The sequence below is a fragment of the Hyla sarda genome, chromosome 3 (genome assembly GCF_029499605.1).
Source record: "Hyla sarda isolate aHylSar1 chromosome 3, aHylSar1.hap1, whole genome shotgun sequence".
Lineage (NCBI taxonomy): Eukaryota > Metazoa > Chordata > Amphibia > Anura > Hylidae > Hyla > Hyla sarda.
Genome location: NC_079191.1, coordinates 415,765,229 through 415,783,823, shown reverse-complemented (window position 1 = coordinate 415,783,823; position 18,595 = coordinate 415,765,229). Strand labels below are relative to the sequence as shown.

At 42.2% G+C, this 18,595-nt stretch overlaps 1 protein-coding gene across 2 annotated transcripts in view; it reads right to left on the bottom strand.

The window, feature by feature from the left end:
• Positions 1-18,595, bottom strand: part of RPS6KC1 (ribosomal protein S6 kinase C1) — a 179,658-nt gene that overhangs the window by 28,117 nt on the left and 132,946 nt on the right. For both annotated transcript variants that reach the window (XM_056568297.1, XM_056568296.1), the window contains 2 exons: positions 7,374-8,921; positions 7,011-7,100 (listed from right to left, as the gene is read on the bottom strand). In XM_056568297.1, coding sequence (XP_056424272.1) covers positions 7,011-7,100; positions 7,374-8,921 — 1,638 coding nt within the window. The remainder of the gene's footprint in view (positions 1-7,010; positions 7,101-7,373; positions 8,922-18,595) is intronic.

The window sequence follows — 18,595 nt, the reverse complement described above, 5'->3', positions numbered from 1 at the left end:
GATGGAGTTACGGCTGTCCTAAAATGGACACCGTAGGGCGATCGCTCGCTGCTGCTGTTCTGACACTGTCCCGGTCCCCACTGATTTCTACTTCCTGGTCCTGTCTTGGCACAGGAGAAAAAAGTTTAACACATGCTCAGCCAATCCATGACTAAGGCGAGTCACTACTGCTACTAGTGATTGGCTGAGCAGGTTAAGACAGGACCGGGAAGTAGAAATAGGCAGGGACTAGGACAGTGTAAGAACAGCAGCAGCGGGGGATCTGATTAATAGGTGTCTAATATATATATGCACACACATATATATATATATATATATATACATACACACACACACATGCATACATATTTTATTTTAATTTTATTTTTTAAACCAAGTGTGACCACTTTAAAGAAATAATAACTCCTTTAGTCCCTTTGATCTTTATTTTGAAATATTTTAGGATGACATTTTGGGGGCTTCAGAAACAATAACTCGATTTTTATAGAGTTATGGGGGGCATTTACAAAGAGTGGATTAAATTCTTAACTATTTTAGAGCACAAAAGTTGCTGTAATAGTTGCGGACTTGCGCAAAATTTATCAACTGGCACAAGGATTTTGATAAATTTCACTGACGCAACTTTTTAGCGACTTTTGTGTGAAAAGTTGCATATTCAATTACTCAAAAGTCGCACAGAAAATGTAGGGCCAGGCTGAACTGACCTGAGAAACCGTCTATTTCTGGTATCGTGTGACAAGTCTGCGACAATTTTGCACTTAGTAAACCAGTGACCACTGCACAAAGTGCTCTAACTGGCTAAAAATTATGGAAACATTTCTAAAGCAATTGTCGCACAAAACGTCACACGGACCCATTGTGCGACAATTTGTGCAACAAACACAGAGAAAAAAAGCTATTTAAAAAGCTTTCTAAATGTCTTGATAAATCCCCCCGTGGTCTCTATAATTCAAAGTTAAAGCGTCTTTTAACGTTTCTCAGTACCTAATCCTGATCATGTACATACAATTTTATGTGTCTAGGACCTATATATCCCTAACAAAGAGCATTTATATGTTGCTCACTTGCTTTTTATTCTTTCCTTGTGGAGGGGGCGTGTCCATCTCTCTTCCTCACTGTGGATGACTCATCTGCTCTGGGTCTGGGAGCAGCTTTGCAGTCTGCAAATCCCTGCACAGTAGTTTTTATGCTTACATTTTCTATCTGTTCCTAGTAAAGCTGAATGCTAATCAGCATTGCTGACACTATGTGTGTCATTCAGCTTTCACAGACTCCTGATTGTCTGATGAGCTTCTTTGTTATTCTGGATTCAGAGAAAGCTTTGGCTGTTCAAGCTTTCTGGGAGTCGTATTGGCATTGCAACAGCTGTATCTGCAGTGTTTATAAAGCACTGTGTTAGCTGTTGCAAAACTACAACTCCCAGAATGCCCACACATCTTTTGTCTGTAGTTTTGCAAGAGCTGGAGGCACACAGCTGGAGAATACACAGCTCTAAAACAGAGTTTTACAAAGATTGTACTCCCAGCTGTTGCAAAACTACAACTCCTATTATGAGAGTTGTAGTTTAAGAACAGCTGAAGGCTGCAGTGATGCAATGGTGATCTCCTATACTGGATACCAACTCACTTTACGGCCGGCATCCAATATGCTGCAAAATACAGAGTAGTAGATGACCCCCTAGTGATGTCTATTTTCATCTTAGATTTTTTAGTAAAATTGAATTTTTTAAAAATAAATGTATATTTATAAAAGTCATCTTATCAGTAGTACTACAAAATATAGTAGGTTTTTCATAATGACAGTCCCAGAATGTATTAATATTGTAACCTGTGGGAAAAACTTATAAAAAATAAATAGTATAAAAAAAGGAAACTATTGTACTAAATATCTGCATTGATATGAATGGAAGGTTATACGGAGTAGGTGATGGAGAAATCCTACTGTATGATGGTACAACTAGGAGACAGATGGAAAGGCACTGGTATAGACTGGTGGATGTCATCTGTAAGGACAAGCCCCTGTGGCATACGGCCATCTGGCCCCTTGTCAGTTGTTCTCTGCAGCAGTCATCCGGCATTTACAGAACATGAAGAGGCCTAATACAGCCAATACTGATCATGTAAGCATTATAGTAGCATAGTGTTACCAATAGATCAATAATAGAAATAAAATATAAAAAAAAATCCTCTGATATGTTTTGACTTCAATTATTGAAAATATTTCTTGATGTAAACCTCTAGTGCAGTGTTTCCCAACCAGCGTGCCTCCAACTGTTGCCAAACTACAACTCCTAGCATGGTCAGGCAGCGGCATTCTGGGTGTTGGAGGCAGGCTGGTTGGGAAACACTGTTCTAATGTATGTCACCCTTACAGGATACTTGGTAAAACTCTATGCTGGTGTGTACCCCAAGGCATTCTCTTTGGTATTCAGTAGGTAAATGGGGCCCTATGGGTACGTTTGCCTTTTGCAGTGTAACTAAAACAACATATATGTGAATGGAGCCTTTTCTGTGTTCAAATAGTTTTTTTGTGTTGCACTGGGTTGTTTGCTTTGATTAGTGAATTTATTATTAAAGGACAACTGCAGTGGTAAACATTTATATATTCCTGTGGCCGGGCCTCAAAAATAAACAAAATAAACTCATACATACCTTCCTACGAGCCCCCGTTGGTCCAGCACAGGCCTCATGGTCCGGCAGTGCTGACCTCATTCCACTTCCTGGGGACGGGGATGCCGCAGAGCCGTCGGCGAATCACCGGTCGTAGCAATGTCCCGCCCCGGCCTGTGATAGGCTGAGCCCACTGTCATGTAAGAAGCCGGCCAGAGCTCCTTACATGACAGTGCGCTCAGCCTATCACCGACCGAGGTGGGACATCGCTACAGCCGGTGATACGCCTACGGCTCTGCGGCATCCCCGTCCCCAGGAAGTGGAATGAGGTCAGCACTGCCGGACCGTGAGGCCTGTGCCGGACCATCGGGGGCTCGTAGGAAGGTATGTATGAGTTTATTTTGTTTATTTTTTAGGCCCAGGCACGGGCATATATAAATGTTTACCACTACAGTTGTACTTTAACCCCTAAAGAACACAGCCCATTTTGGCCTTGAGGATGCAGCTAATTTTATTTTTTGTATTTTTGGTCTTCTCCTCCTCTCCTTCTAAGAACCAAAACTCTTTTAAAGGAGTAGTGTAGTAAAAAATAAATTACATTTTCCCTCCATATGAGGGTTTTTTGTGCCACCACTACTTTGTAATGACATCTTTCATGTTTCATATTTTTCGTATACAGGGCCCTTTAAGGGCTTTTTTTTGTGCTGTGATCTTTAGTATTTAGTGGTACCACTTTTGGGTATATGTTTTTTAAATCACTTTTTATTCCAAATTCCATGGGATATGACCAAAAATCCACAATACATTATATTAACATAACATTTTATATAACACACTACTTATGCTTATTTTTTTTACATTACATTTTTTTGTTCAATTGAAACAGTGGAGTGTTTTCCATTTTTATTGGGGGAGGGGCTTATTCACAGTTTTTACTACTGTTTATTTTTGAAATTGTTAAGTCCCCATAGGAAAGTATTCATGGCAATCTTTTGGCTGCTATTACTTTTTAGTGCTGTGCATTGACATAGCACTGATCAGTGATATCAGTGGTCCACTTGTACAGCCTATCCCGTCCTCCTATCACGTCCCGTAATATGTGTACCACACGCACACTTATAGCTATTTTCGCCTCCTGTAATACCACACACAACCTGAGGACAGGTATGGTGCTGTTTTTGGAAGACAGTCGTTTTTCTAACCCTGGATAACCCCTTTAAAGGGATACTCCACCCCTAGACATCTTAACTTGTATCCAAAGGATAGGGGATAAGATGTCTGATTGTGAGGACCTCATGGGGACCCCCGCGATCTCTCCTGCGGCACCCCGGACATCCGATGCACAGAGCGAACTTCGCTCTGTGCCGGATGACTGGCGATGCGGGGCAGATGGCCATGACGTCTCGAGTCTCCGACGCTGCTCCCGACACTCTATATAAACGATGGATGCAGCAGGGAGATCGTGGGGGTCCCCGGGATCAGACATCTTATACCCTATCCATTGGATGTCTACTCTTCAATTTTTTATAGCTCCGTAAAATTTATATAAGGTTTTATGTTTTTTAACTTTTCCACAGAAAAACAAACACTTTTTTTCACAACATAATTTGTTTTCATATCACATTAAAAGTCCTATAGTATTTTTATTTTTCCTGTCCATGTTGCTGCACAAGGCTTATTTCTTTCTGTGGTGAGAAGTAATTTTTAGTGGGCCCATATTGGGGAACTTACATCTTTTTTATCAAAGTTTTTGACAAGATAAATAAATAAAAAAAAGTTTTGTTTTTTCCTATTTTCTATGACCATGCAGAAGAAATAATGACCAGCCTTTCTACCCATAAGCAGTTTTCTGTGGTTTTTAGTAAGTTGAATCCCATTTGCTGTGATTTGTGTGGACTGTTATGGATGTGGTGATACCATTCATGTATATTTTTTCCCCTAATAAAGGGCTTAGGAAATTACGGTGCAGAAGCTTTCCATTGTCTTTAAAGGGGTACTCCGGTGGAAAATTATACAGATATGTAAATTTCTTCTATATAAAAATCTTAACCCTTCCCGTATTTATCAGCTGCTGTATCCACAGGAAGTTCTTTTCTTTTTAAATTTATTTTCTGTCTGACCACAAGTGCTCTCTGCTGTCCATGTCAGGAACTGTCCAGAGTAGGAGAGGTTTGCTATGGGGGATTTGCTCCTACTCTGGACAGTTCCTAAAATGGACAGAGGTGTCAGCAGGGAGCACTGTGGTCAGACTGGAAATAACTACACAACTTCCTCTGTAGTATACAGCAGCTGATAAGTACTGGAAGGATAAAGATTTTTAAATAGAAGTAATTTACAAATCTGTATAACTTTCTTTGAAAACATTTTTTTCCACCGGAGTACCCCTTTAGCGGGATTCTGCTGCACCGATTCTGCTGCTGAATTTCCGCTACGGAAAATTAATCCACGGAAATTCAAATTCTGAGACCCCCCTGCCCCCCCCCCCCTCACCACAAAGGGCAAACACGTTTATTTTTTTAGTGGTAATCCACACTAGCTGCATTGCTATCAATTATAACTGTTCAGGTCCGAGTGGTCCTAGTGCCAAAGGATTTTGGTGGCACCCACAGTGCAGGGAAAAAAAAGGGATGGAGATATTCCAGGTGGAGACTCTGTAGTGGTAATGTAACCTTAGGAGAAAATTTTTTTTATATATATATATATATATATATTTTTTTTTTTTTAACGAGTTTTATTTATATATTTATTTATGTTTAGTTAATCTTTTTTTTTAACAAATACTTTTTCTTTGTCCCAGTAGGGGTCTTAAACATGTGGTTACTCATATAATGCAATATAGGGCAGTTGCATTGTAGGGGTTCCAAGGTAGTGGTTGAGAGACTGTGGCATCTAAAAGGATAAACAGTTGTGATCAGAGTCATCTCTGATTCCAACCATTAGAGAGAGGTGTCAGCAGCCAGCCATAAGTGATGGGCTGTACATATGCCCTTACAGTGTACTTTCATGGCAGTTCACATTAAGTATGTAGCTACCAGATAAAATTATGAAATATGAAATATTAGCGAGTAAAGGGGAAAAAAAGCAACAGTTAAGGATAAGGAAGATTTGGTATGGTTAGAGAAGAGAATAGAGAGAGAAATAAGAAATAAATGAATAAATATGAATCCTGAAATATCCTATGTGGTTGGGCTGGGAAGGGTAATGGGTTAAAGATTTTGGATTATTCTATGTGTCCTTATGTATATTCATGGAATATGTTGTTGAAAATAAAGATTACAAAAAAAAAAAAAAAAAAAAAAGGATGTAGCTACCAGACACAATTGTAGGATTGTCTTGCCAAGAAACCACTTGTATATGTACGTCATACATGTAGTAATTCTACTCGAGATCTGCCTCTAATAACCAGTGAAAAAGCATACTACAGCATTCTGCTCAGAACAATTCAGAGGTCGCCCAATGGGGTCAATGGACACCATGTAACACTACAGGACACAGCAGGTTCAGCGTACTGCTGCCAAGGCTTACCCTGGTGATTTTGGCTTACTATTGCATGTTTTAGCTACCATGCCACTGGAAATCTGCTGGACAACTCATTTAAAGGGGTACTCCACTGGCCAGCAAGGAACAAAATGTTTCTAATGCTGTTTTTTTGCGCTGCGGGGGGTCAACCACACCCCCTCATGATGTCACGGCCATGCCCCCTCAATGCAAGTCTATGGGAAGAGGGGTGGCCGAGCAAAAACAGCATTCGAAACATTTAGTTCCACGCTGGCCAGTGGAGTACCCCTTTAAAGGTCCATGAAAGCCCAACTCCTCTTGCCCACAGACACCGATTATTAACCTATTTACATCCTAATATAGGAAAAAATGCCAATCGGGCTCTACGTCCACCCAAAGCTAGACTCATTGACTTACTCTACACCATGATTATGTAAATGTAATATTTCTCTACATTTTAATCACCATGTATGCAATTTTTTTACCAATTTTTTTACCAATTTTTTTAAATATTTTTTACACCACACAAAAATGTGCCTTATTTTGCCTATTTTGTATGGTGTAATATTAAACAGCGAGAGTAAGAAATGTTTGACAACATCCTCTTCAGCCATTCCCTCTTAACCCCCTTCTGTCCAGCCAACATTTCCGTCAGCCGCCAATGTATGTCTTAATAGCGGGAGTGACACGCAACGGCGTACAAAAAGACTATTTAACTTTCAAGAAGGCCTCAATTATTGGCCATATCTACCGTATGACATGACAGGCCAGGAATTAGTGTGAATTTCAGGCCATGTATTAACTTGCACGTCCAATAAAAGTATGTTACAAGAGCCGCGGGCGGAGGAAATGAAAGCTGCTAATCTACTTTTCAAGTGAAACGCTTGAGGTGATTGATCTAACCTGGGGCACAGTACATTCTTTCCACCGCATCGCTGTCACACGAATCTTCAACCTCCGTCCACCTGCTAAAATATGTTAGCTGAATGTGTCCTAAAAACAAAATGACAGGAGAAATCAAAACATGTTTCCCATCCATTTTCTGTACAAGTGAACTGTAATTACTCTCTTTTCTAGCTAAAAACAGTATCATTAAGAATAATGGCATCATTAAGTACTAGAAGCTATTACAGTGGGTGAATTTGCAGCACTGATAATGAAGCTGGAGACAGGAAATGAAGATACTAATTACAAGATAAAACGCCTACTCAGTTAATTGGAAGCAACATCGGAATAAAAAGAAATGCATTTGCAAAAGTTCCTGACCTCTATCATTCAATAAGATGTTGTTTGGGTTCAAATCCCGACATACAATTCCTTCCCGGTGTAGGGCGTCGAGGGCTATGACGATTTCGGCAGCCCATCTCCGGATGCAAGACTCGGGAATGGAGAAGTGCGAGGCTTCAGACAATTTCGTGTCCAGCTCTTGAAAGATCTTATGTATCTCACCGTCCTCCCGGAGATCTCTCCGCCCTTCACAAATGCCATCCATGTCCTCGATTCTGATCTGAAAGGGCATCAGGTTGGTGGATGACTCTTTTGGAAGTCCGGAGGCAGAGGACTGTTGAGCGTCGTAAGGGTCGTAGTGTTGGTTGGCTTCGGGAACTTGTTCATTGTCTACTTGGGGAGCTTCTAAAACAGAGGAGTTGTGAGATATGGAAGAAGATGATGAATGAACCAAAGGAGGGTCCAAAGGTTTGCTGGGTATATCTGAACCATTTAGACCAGTAGACTGTAGATCAATGTTGTCAACGCTAATGGGGCGTAATGTGATGGTTTGGGGTGGGTGATGGGCCGAATGTTCTCCAACGACATGAAAGTCCTCTGGCTGTTCGATTATTTTATCTAAACTACTTTTTATTTGTAAGACATCAGGAGTTTCCAGTAGCTTGGAGTCCAAAATGTCACTTTCTATGTAAACTTTCTTTGAGCTTTGTTCAGTATCCACTGGTTGTGCACCAGGCAAGTTCACCAGCAGATCCGGCCTTCCTTCATCAACGCTGCTCACGTCATCCAGAGCGGCCTCTTTGAAGGAAACAGCAGGGAAGGAGTCATTAGATCCTCGGCTCATAGTGTCATGAGCGCTTCTACTTGGCTTATCGACATCTAAGCTCTGAGTCTCAGGGTCAACCTCGTCATCTTGGAAAGGAGAAACTGTTTTGAAACCCTCCGGTTTTAGGCTATATCCCTTATCAACAAAGTCCACCCCAAGCAAGTCACTAGCACTTTCCTTGCTGTCTATCCTAAAAAATTCCATAGGGCTATTCCTGGATTTGCTCAAGGCATCAGACATCCCCATGTGTCCTCCCAACTCCTGCTCGCCATGTTCATCTATTAACTTAAATTCATCAAAGTTGAGTTCAGAGTCAAATTTGCTTAAAGGGCCCGGAAGATGTTTCAGATCTAAATCTTTGGTACTGTCCCCTTCCCCTATTTTGAGCAAAGGGTCACCACTTAACGTTTCTGGCTCAATCTGTTCTTGTCCATATTCTTTGCACAGTGTTAAATAGCTTGTAGTACATTCCTCCTCCGAGCTGGAGGCCGAATCGGCCCACTTCAATGGACTTTCCCTTCCTTCTTCCTCTTGAGTGCTGCTATCATCCTGAGAACTAAGGGTAAGGCTACTTTGTAGAGGCTGCACCGAAAGCCTGTTTCCGCTACTGCTCGCCCTAGACTCCATGCTATTTCTTGGACAGGGAGCTAGGCTTTTCAGAAGATCTTCATTCGAGTGAGAACTTTTAGCCAGTGGGACATCGAAGCTTCCTTCTGTGCTCCTGCTTAAAAACTTACTTAAGTAGGACCATAATTTCCCACCTGCAATCAAAACAAAACACTGAAATTAAATATGATTACTCATATGCAAATAGCCGAGATTGCACATATGCCTTATTGCTAGCACAGTAATGAAAACGATCATTACACGCATACACTTAGTACCCCATTTAACAGTGTGGCGGCTTCATTTCCAGAATGTTTTATCCCGAGATTACATTTTAAAATTATACTGTTTGTAGATATGAGGCATGAAAACCAAAACAAAAGTTGAATATATAACAGGCAAAAAAAAAAGAAAAATTCTGACAATGGATAATAAGACTAAACATTAGCTGACCGGTGTTACAAGGTAAATTAAATATTATTTTATAAATCTTAAATTTAAAGAGAATGAACAAAATAAAACCGGATAAGGGGCTCATATGACTACGCCTGGTACTGCTGCTTTTTCCAATCACAATCTATATAAACCATTGAGTCTGTGTAGGCAATGAAGGATACAAGACACATATAGAATAGTCATGACCGATTCATCAAGCTCATCAGACCCCCACTGATCAAGCATCGTTGGACTATTCTAAGATAAGTCATTAATATATATAAATCCTCTTTAAATGAACGCTAAAATTAATTTGAATGAGAGTTACCCTTTAAGTTTTTTTTTTAACATGACAGGGACATTTCAAGACTCAGATCCTGGATCAGAAAGATCTGCTGTAAGCCTGCAAACACAGCAATCTTAGTAATTCTCTCTAGGGATCGACCGATATCGGTTTTTTAGGGCCGATACCGATAATCGGTGGAGGTTAGGGCCGATAGCCGATAACTTATACCGATATTCCGGTATAAGTTATCGGCTATTTATCCCCCCGCTACACCGCTGCAGATCATTGATTTAAAACGGGCGCTTTAAATCAATGCACTGCAGTGGCTTTTGCGGTGGCATAGGCCGCCGCCACCACCCGCTTCTCTCCCCCTGCCTGTCCGGGGGTCCTCCTGAGTCCTATCACCGACACCGCCCCCCCCCCCCCCCACGCCCCCTACCGCCGCACCGCGTCGCACCCCCCACCGCACCGCCCCGTTGCCTCCCCCATCCCCGGTTTTATAATTACCTGTTCTCGGGGGTCCACTCTACATCTGGCTCCAGTGGCATCCTCCTGAGCTGTCACTGTGCGCACTGACGGTGACGTCATGTCGCACACATCACTCGTCATTGCGCACAACATAACGCAGGGGACGCAGCAGGAGCCCGACGTAGCATGGGCCCCTGGAACAGGTAATTATAAAACCGGGGATGGGGGAGGCAATGGGGCCGGGGCGGTGCGACGCGGTGCGGCGGGTCGGGGGGGGGGGGTGCGGTGCGGTCGCATGAGCCATTTTTGTGGGGGAATGCAAGTGAGTCTAAGGATAAAAATTACAGATTCGGAATCCGAGTCTTACAGACTAATCACCGAATAATTTAGCTCAATGGGGATTTTGATGGTGTCCCTTTAGGGTACGTTCGCATGTGCATATTTTACAGCAGATTTTCTAATATTAAGGGTGCATTTACACTAAGGAATTTCCGAGAGAAGAAATACCGTTTGGAAATCCTGATGCAGCAGCCTCCAATTGTTTTTAAAGGGGTACTCCGCTGCTCAGTGTTTGGAACAAAATGTTCCGAACGCTGGTGCCGGGAGCTCGTGACATCATAGCCCTGCCCCTCTTGACATCACGCCTCACCCAGCCCCCTCAATGCAAGTCTATGGGAGGGGACGTGATGGCTGTCACGCCCCCTTCCATATACTTGCATCCGATGCTCTATACAAATGCCGGGTGCAGCAGGGAGATCGTGGGGGGCCCCAGCGGCGGGACCCCCGCGATCAGACATCTTATCCAAAGGATAGGAGATAAGATGTCTAGGGGCTGAGTACCTATTAAGGCCCAATTATTGGGCAAATGAGCACTCTAGGAACGCTTGCTCCCGATAAAAGGCCCATGTAAAAGGGCCAGTGATCAGCTGATCGCATCTATTGTGCAGCCAATAAAGTAATCCTTATTGGCTGCATATCGCCTAGTGTGAGCGCGTGACGTTGCGCTGACACTTGAATTTGAAGGACGGCTCATCTGATCAAGCCCCATTAAGCATCTGTAATTGAGCGCCGGTCACTGAGATCAGAGCACATTTTGTCCAGCCCATCGGCAACGTAAAAGACCTGTCTGTGCAATTACCTTGTAATTCTTTGGTAATATTCTAAAACACACATTTTGGGGTAATAATGAATTAAAAAATAAATAACTAAAAAATAAATAAATAATAAAAAAAAAAAGCACAAGCAAAATAAGTAAATGAATGAATAAATAAATAAATGAATGAATGAAAACAATTAAATAAAGCAATAACTAAATAAACAATAAATGACTAAATAAAATAAAAAGCACAAGCAAACTAAATAAGTAAATAACAATGAATAAATTAATAAAATATTGTAAAAAATTAAAAAAATTAAAGCACAAAATAAATAAATGACTGAATAAATAAATAAATGTATATAAAAAAAAAGTAAAATAAAGCACTAAATAAATAAATAAATAAATAAATAAATAAATAAATAAACACTTGTACCATAGTCATCAATTAACATTAAAACTACGCAGTGTAGCTGGATAAGAACAATGTTAAAAGGAAAGAAAAAGTCATCAATGACCTGGAACATCTAACAGTATCTTTAAACTGGCGTTATTTGCCTGTGCCCATAATCACAGTTTGGCATTAATTACGCACAAAGCAGGGCGACTACTGCCAAGCTGCAATCAATTCCAAATACAACACCGGCCAATGCCAGGAATCTTATTGGTGCTATATTTGAATAGATGGATTTTGTAATAGATATAGGACAGGGGGAAAAAGAGCTACCGAGTAGTAAAGGTTTTTTTTATTTTTTTTATTTGACCGGCAGCAAACGTTGTAATTTTTTTTTTTACTGTAATCCTGTCAACAAAGGTGTTACGTTACTGGCACAGGTGAATTACAATGTCCAACCGTGCCCGGTTACAGATCCAAATTAAATCAAAGCAGGGAGGACACTTTAAGGTCATGGACACTTTGTATTGAAAGGCTGAATGTTTTTTTTTTCTTTTTTTTTTTTTTAATTGCTACAAAATACAATGAATTCCGTAAGTTTTCAGATGCTTTTGCTTTTTTTTTTTCACATTTTGTTCTGCGACCTTGTGCTAAAGTAAAACAACAAAAAATAGATAATGATCTAAGGATCTAAAAATGTAATTTTAACAAATTTATTTAAAAAAATTGCATAGACAAATGTATTTAATCCTTTTTCTATGACACTTAAAATTGAGCTCTGCTCCTCCTATTTCTCTTGATCATCTCTAAGATGTTTCTCCATCTTGATTGGAGTCACCTGTGGTAAATTAAGCTGATTGGACAGGATTTGGGAAAAACACGGCCCTGTCTATAAGGTTTCACAGCTGCCAATGCATAGCAGAGCAAAAACCAAACCATGAGGGGGAGATAACTGCCTGTAGAGCTTAGAGACAGGATTGTGCGGAGATACAGATCTGGAGAAAGGGAGAAAAAACATTTATGCTGCACTGAAAGTTCCCAAGAGCTCAGTGGCCTCCACAATTCTAAAATGGAAGAAGAAGGAACAACCAGGATTCTCCCTTGAGTTGCCGCCCCACCAAACTTAGTAATCGAGGGAGAAGGGCCTTGGAAAGAGATGTGATCAAGAACCCAATGGCCATTCTGTCAGAGCTCTAAAGATCCTGTGTGCAGACGGTCAACCATCACTGCAGCCTTCACCAATCTGGGCTTTATGGCAGAGGGACCAGAATAGACACATGGAAGCCCCCTGGAGTTTGCAAAAAAAAAAGCACCAGAAGGACTCTCAGACTGTAAAAAACTAAAAATGATCTCCTCTGATGAAACCAAGATAAAAAATTTTTGCCTAATACTAAGCGCCAAATCTGTAGGAAACTAGGCACTGCCCATCACCCGCCCAATACCATCCCTACAGTGATCATGGTGGGGCAGCATCATGTCTGGGGGAAACCAGGCACTGCCCATCACCCGCCCAATACCACCCCTACAGTGATCATGGTGGGGGCAGCATCATGTCTGGGGGAAACCAGGCACTGCCCATCACCCGCCCAATACCATCCCTACAGTGATCATGGTTGGGGCAGCATCATGTCTGGGGGAAACCAGGTACTGTCCATCACCTGCCCAATACCATCCCTACAGTGATCATGGTGGGGGCAGCATCAAGTCTGGAGGAAACCAGGCACTGCCCATCCCCTGCCCAATACCATCCAAACAGTGAAGCATGGTGGGGGCAGCATCATGTCTGGAGGAAACCAGGTACTGCCCATCATCTGCCCAATACCATCCCTACAGTGATCATGGTGGGGGCAGCATCATGTCTGGGGGAAACCAGGCACTGCCCATCACCTGCCCAATACCATCCCTACAGTGATCATGGTTGGGGCTGCATCATGTCTGGAGGAAACCAGGCACTGCCCATCACCTGCCCAATACCATCTCTACAGTGATCATGGTGGGGGCAGCATCATGTCTGGAGGAAACCAGGCACTGCCCATCATCTGCCCAATACCATCCCTACAGTGAAGTATGGTGGGGGAAGCATCATGCTTTGGGGTGTTTTTCAGTAACTGGACAGGGACACTGGTCAAGGTAGTGGGAAAACTAAATGGAACAAAGTACAGAGATATTCTTGATGAAAACCTGATTCAGAGAGCTCTCGAACCTCAGACTGAGCTGAAGGTTAATCTTCCAACAAGACAATGACCCTAAGCACACAGCCCAGACAATACAGCTACAACTCTGTTAATGTTCTTGAGTGGCCGAGCCAGAGCCATGACATGAGCTCAATGGAACATCTCAGGAGAGACCTGAAAATGGGTTTCACCCACGGTCCCCAACCAACCCCACTGAATCTACGAGGATCTGCAGAAATGAATGGCAGAAAATCCCCAAATCCGGGTGTGTAAATCTTGTGGCCTAATCCCCAGAAGACTGGAATCACTGCCAAAAGGGTTTCCCTGTCCCAGGGAAGAAACAGGACCTTGAACAGTTAACTTTTTCCAAAATCTTCTTACCTTGCAGAAAGTACAAGTATACTAACACATCTCTAAGTATGAATCCTTTTTCTTAATATTTGCAGTGGACCCAGAGTCTCCTACATCATTGACCCAACAACCCCCGGCTCAATCTTCCTTCTTGTCTTGCTTTGTGAGGAATTCCTCTACGTCTCTTATGGATTCCTCCGCCTCCGCCTTCTTATATTCTTTGCCAGTTGCCTATATTTCACTGCTTTACGATTCAGGTGATGTCAGATTAAAGCAGAGTTTGAGACTATTTTTAACACGCTATGGACTGGTAGAATTTCGGGCCCATAGGGTGCCAGATCAAAGAGATCGTTTTAAAAGAATCTGTCCCAGAGGAAAGACGTCTCCTGATATAGAAGTCTGCCTGTTCCACTCGCATAAATGCTGACCTGAAAATATAATCTCTTTTTGGTTTCCTATATTTAAATGTAATGGATCTCTCAATTAAAGAAATCATATACTACATGGCCAAATATATGTGGACACAGAACATCACATGCATATGCACACATTAAAGGGGTACTCCACTGGTACTTTGGCACTGCGGGGGTTGGCCACGTCCCTTGTTATGTCATGACCACGCCCCCTCAATCCAAGTCTATGGTAGGGGGGGTGACAGGGCGTGGCCGTGACGTCACGATGGGGCTTGGCCGACCCCCACACAGCGCCAAAACAGTGTTCGGAACATCAATGGATGGAATTATGTCTATTTAGCCACAAGATATGCAGAACTTGTGATGGACAATGGGGTTAACGTTGTGGATCCCTTAAGATCTTCGTCACCAAGCTCTACAGCACAGTACAGAGGTGTTGTGCTCAAACAATTAAAAGCATGTGGTAAAATGTTGTCAAAAAATTGAAGGAAATAGAGACTCTGGAACATAACTGTAAGCTGCCACATACAGATTTGTCTTCCATGGAGATATACCGCCCAAATAACAACAAAAGGCCACAACCTTTAGAACTATATATCTGGGCATGTAGTATTCTACTGACAATTAAGAAACCCAGGTCTGTCCCTCATATTGCCAGTCTGTGAAGCTAGATTCATTACTCATGATATATACTCTATGCTACTCCAGTTTAAGAGTACCTGTCACCAAATAAAATGTTTAATATAGTGTTCTTTGTGTAATTAGAAGACATACAGTGACCCCCCAACCTACGATGGCCCCGACATATGATGAAATCGGCATACGATGCCCTCTCAGAGGCCATCGCATGTCGATGTCAGCATCGACATACCATGCTTTTTTATGTCGGGGCCATCGCATTAAGTGCTATCCGGCAGCGCCAAATGCTTAAGCTGCTGCCGGATAGCAGCTTAATGTTCCCTGTGTGGTGCGGTAAGTATTACTTACCCCACCACGATGCTCCGGGGTGCCCTCCGGGTCCAGCGCTGGTCTTCCGGTGTCTGCTCGGCCCTCTCCGATGATTTCAATACGCTGCTGCGCACATCATCCAATAGGAATGGCGTACGCAGCGGCGTAATGACGTCGCTACGCAGGCCCAGTAAGGCCTTGCGGAAGACAGAAGAGGACCGGAGAAGACAGAAGAGGACCGGAGAAGACAGAAGAGGACCGGAGAAGACAGAAGAGGACCGGAGAAGACAGAAGAGGACCGGAGAAGACAGCGGAGAGCCCAGCGGAGGCTGGGGTCACCATCTCGAGCGGCTGGGACAGGTGAGTACAGCTTCCTATACTTTACATTGCATGAATCCCTCAACATACGATGGATTCCACAAACGAGGGCTCGTTTGGAACGAATTACCATCGTATGTTGAGGGACCACTGTATATATATATATGTTTAAAATGTAATAGAAAAAACGGCCACTAGGTGGCTCTGTTCTGTTCCCTGCCACAATTTGGTCTCCTCCTGGCCTGAAAGGAGACCAAACTCAGGAAGTGCTTCTCTGCACTGAGCTTGATTGATAGCTGCACAGAGCATTACTGAAAGCTGCACAGAGCCTCACTGAAAGCTGCAAAGAGCCTCACTAAAACATGCACAGAGCCTCACTGCACATGCACAGACTGAAAGCTGCACAGAGCCTGAGGTCTTCTATTTATCACAGCACTGCAACGATGTGAGGGCGGAAGTGGTCCCCCAGCAGGCTTCAGTGATGTCATGCCTGCGGGGAAACGCCCACTTTCTCCTGCTGGGTGATTGCACTATGTGAGCAAGAATAAAGATATTATACACAGCTTTTTAAAGCTCTGAAATTTTTTTTAAAGCGTGGGAGGAGTGTTAGGAGTAGTCAGGGAACATAGCCTGAGTTAGCTTAGAAAAGTTTATTTGGTGAAAGGTACTTTTTAAGCTTAGCATTGTGAATTGGGGGTTACAGGCTTGTATAAGATTGTTTCATCATGGAAATCTAATCAATGAGGCTTGTCTAAGACTAGCGTAAAGAACCAATACCATGAATATATAATTCAGGATGCTCGCCTTAGGATTACATAAGGATGCTCCACCATGGAACCCAATTCATGATGCTTGTCTTCAACCTGAATTGGATTTCCATGTTGTAGGTTCTTTATACAAGATGTCAGGATCACCTTGTATATAGAAGCTAGGCCAGTGGTTTCAAACTGTGGCCCTCCAGATGTTGCAAAACTTCAACTCCCAGCATGCCCGGACAGCCCTTCCCCCCAATGGAAAAAAGGTTTGCTCACTTGGAGCAGGAATCCATCCGCACTTCCAGACACATCAATTTATATAAAAACACGAGCTTTATTTAATCTTCATTAAAAGCATCAGTGTAACAAATCAAGTTAAAAACATGGACCGACGCATTTCGGCTGTGTAGCCTTTTTCAAGGTCTGCTACATTGAAAAAGGCTACACAGCTGAAATGCGTCGGTCCATGTTTTTAACTTTATTTGTTACCCTGATGCTTTTAATGAAGATGAAATAAAGCTCGTGTTTTTTATATACATTGATGTGTCTGGAAGTGCGGAGGGATTCCTGCTCCAAGTGAGCAAACCTTTTTTCCACTACGCACCTTGTCTACGGCAACGCCCCGGCAGCACCTAGAACAATCAGGAATCATGGCAGCTACAATCTACATGGAGAGGTGAGTGGATTTTTTCCTGTTTTTTGCTAAGAATTTCCTACCTATGGTGGTATGGACCTCCACTACCTATGCAAAGAATGGGAGGAGGGTAAGACTAGACCAGCGGTCTCAAAATGTGGCACTGTCCGGGCATGCTGGGAGTTGAAGTTTTGCATCATTTGGAGGGCCACAGTTTGAGACCACTGAGCTACACCACATAAATCTTATCCATGATGCTTGTCTCAAGCATATATAAGGATGTTCCACCGTGGAAGAAAAATCTATGATTCTCATCTCAGACTTGTGTAGAGATGCTCCGCCATAAAAAAAATAAAAAATAATAAAATTTATGCTTGTATGAGGTTGGTCTACCATAGGGAACCAATCCATTTTAGGCATGAGTAAGAATGCTCCACCATGAATATCCGATCGATGACACCTATCTCAAGCTTGCATAAGATGCTCCATCTACCTTCAATGGGTGACACTGTAGAGCAAATTATTTTCCTTCTGGAAAAAAAAAAAAAAAAAAATTCCCATGAAGCACTGTACTACCTATAAAACCCCATGTGTCATTTTGAAAGTCTACTTAAAGGAGTACTCCAGTGGAAAACTTATTTATTTTTTAAATCAACTGGTGCCAGAAAGTTAAACAGATTTGTACATTACTTCTGTTTAAAAATCTTAACCCTTCCAGTACTTATCAGCTGCTGTATACTACAGAGGAAATTCTTTTCTTTTTGGATTTCTTTTCTGTCTGTCCACAGTGCTCTCTGCTGACACCCCTGTCCGTATCAGGAACTGTCCAGAGCAGGAGAAGATTTTTTTATTAGAAGTAATTTACAAATCTGTTTAACTTTTTGGCAACAGTTGATTTAAACCAAAAAACAAACAAAAAAAAGTTCTCCACCAGAGTACCCCTTTAAGGAGACACACTACTCTCCTAGTCCCATGCTCCACCATGGAAATACAATATATGACGTTCGTTTTAGGCTTGTCTAAGGATGGAAATACAATCTATGTTGCTCCACAATGGAAAGTTAACCCATAATGCTCCCAATGAACATTACGGGAGATGATATTTACATATGCTGCAACGATAGCAATGAAATTGTAAAGTCTATTTCTTCCCGGCTGAGTTTGTTATGTCCTAGACATTCTTCTTAAAGGGGTACTCCGTGGAAAACTATTTTTTTTTAAATCAACTGGTGCCAGAAAATGAAGAAGAATTTGTAAATTACTTCTATTTAAATCTTAATCTTTCCAGTACTTCTTAGCTGCTGTATGCTCCACAGAAAGTTCTTTTCTTTTTGAATTTCTTTTCTGTCTGACCACAGTGCTCTCTGCTGTCACCTCTATCCATGTCAGGAACTGTCCAGAGCAGGAGAGGTTTGCTATGGGGATTTGCTCCTGCTCTGGACAGTTCCTGACATGGACAGAGGTGTCAGCAGAGAGCACTGTGGTCAGACAGAATAGAAATTCAAAAAGAAAAGAACTTCCTGTGGAACGCACAGCAGCTGATAAGTACTGGAAGGA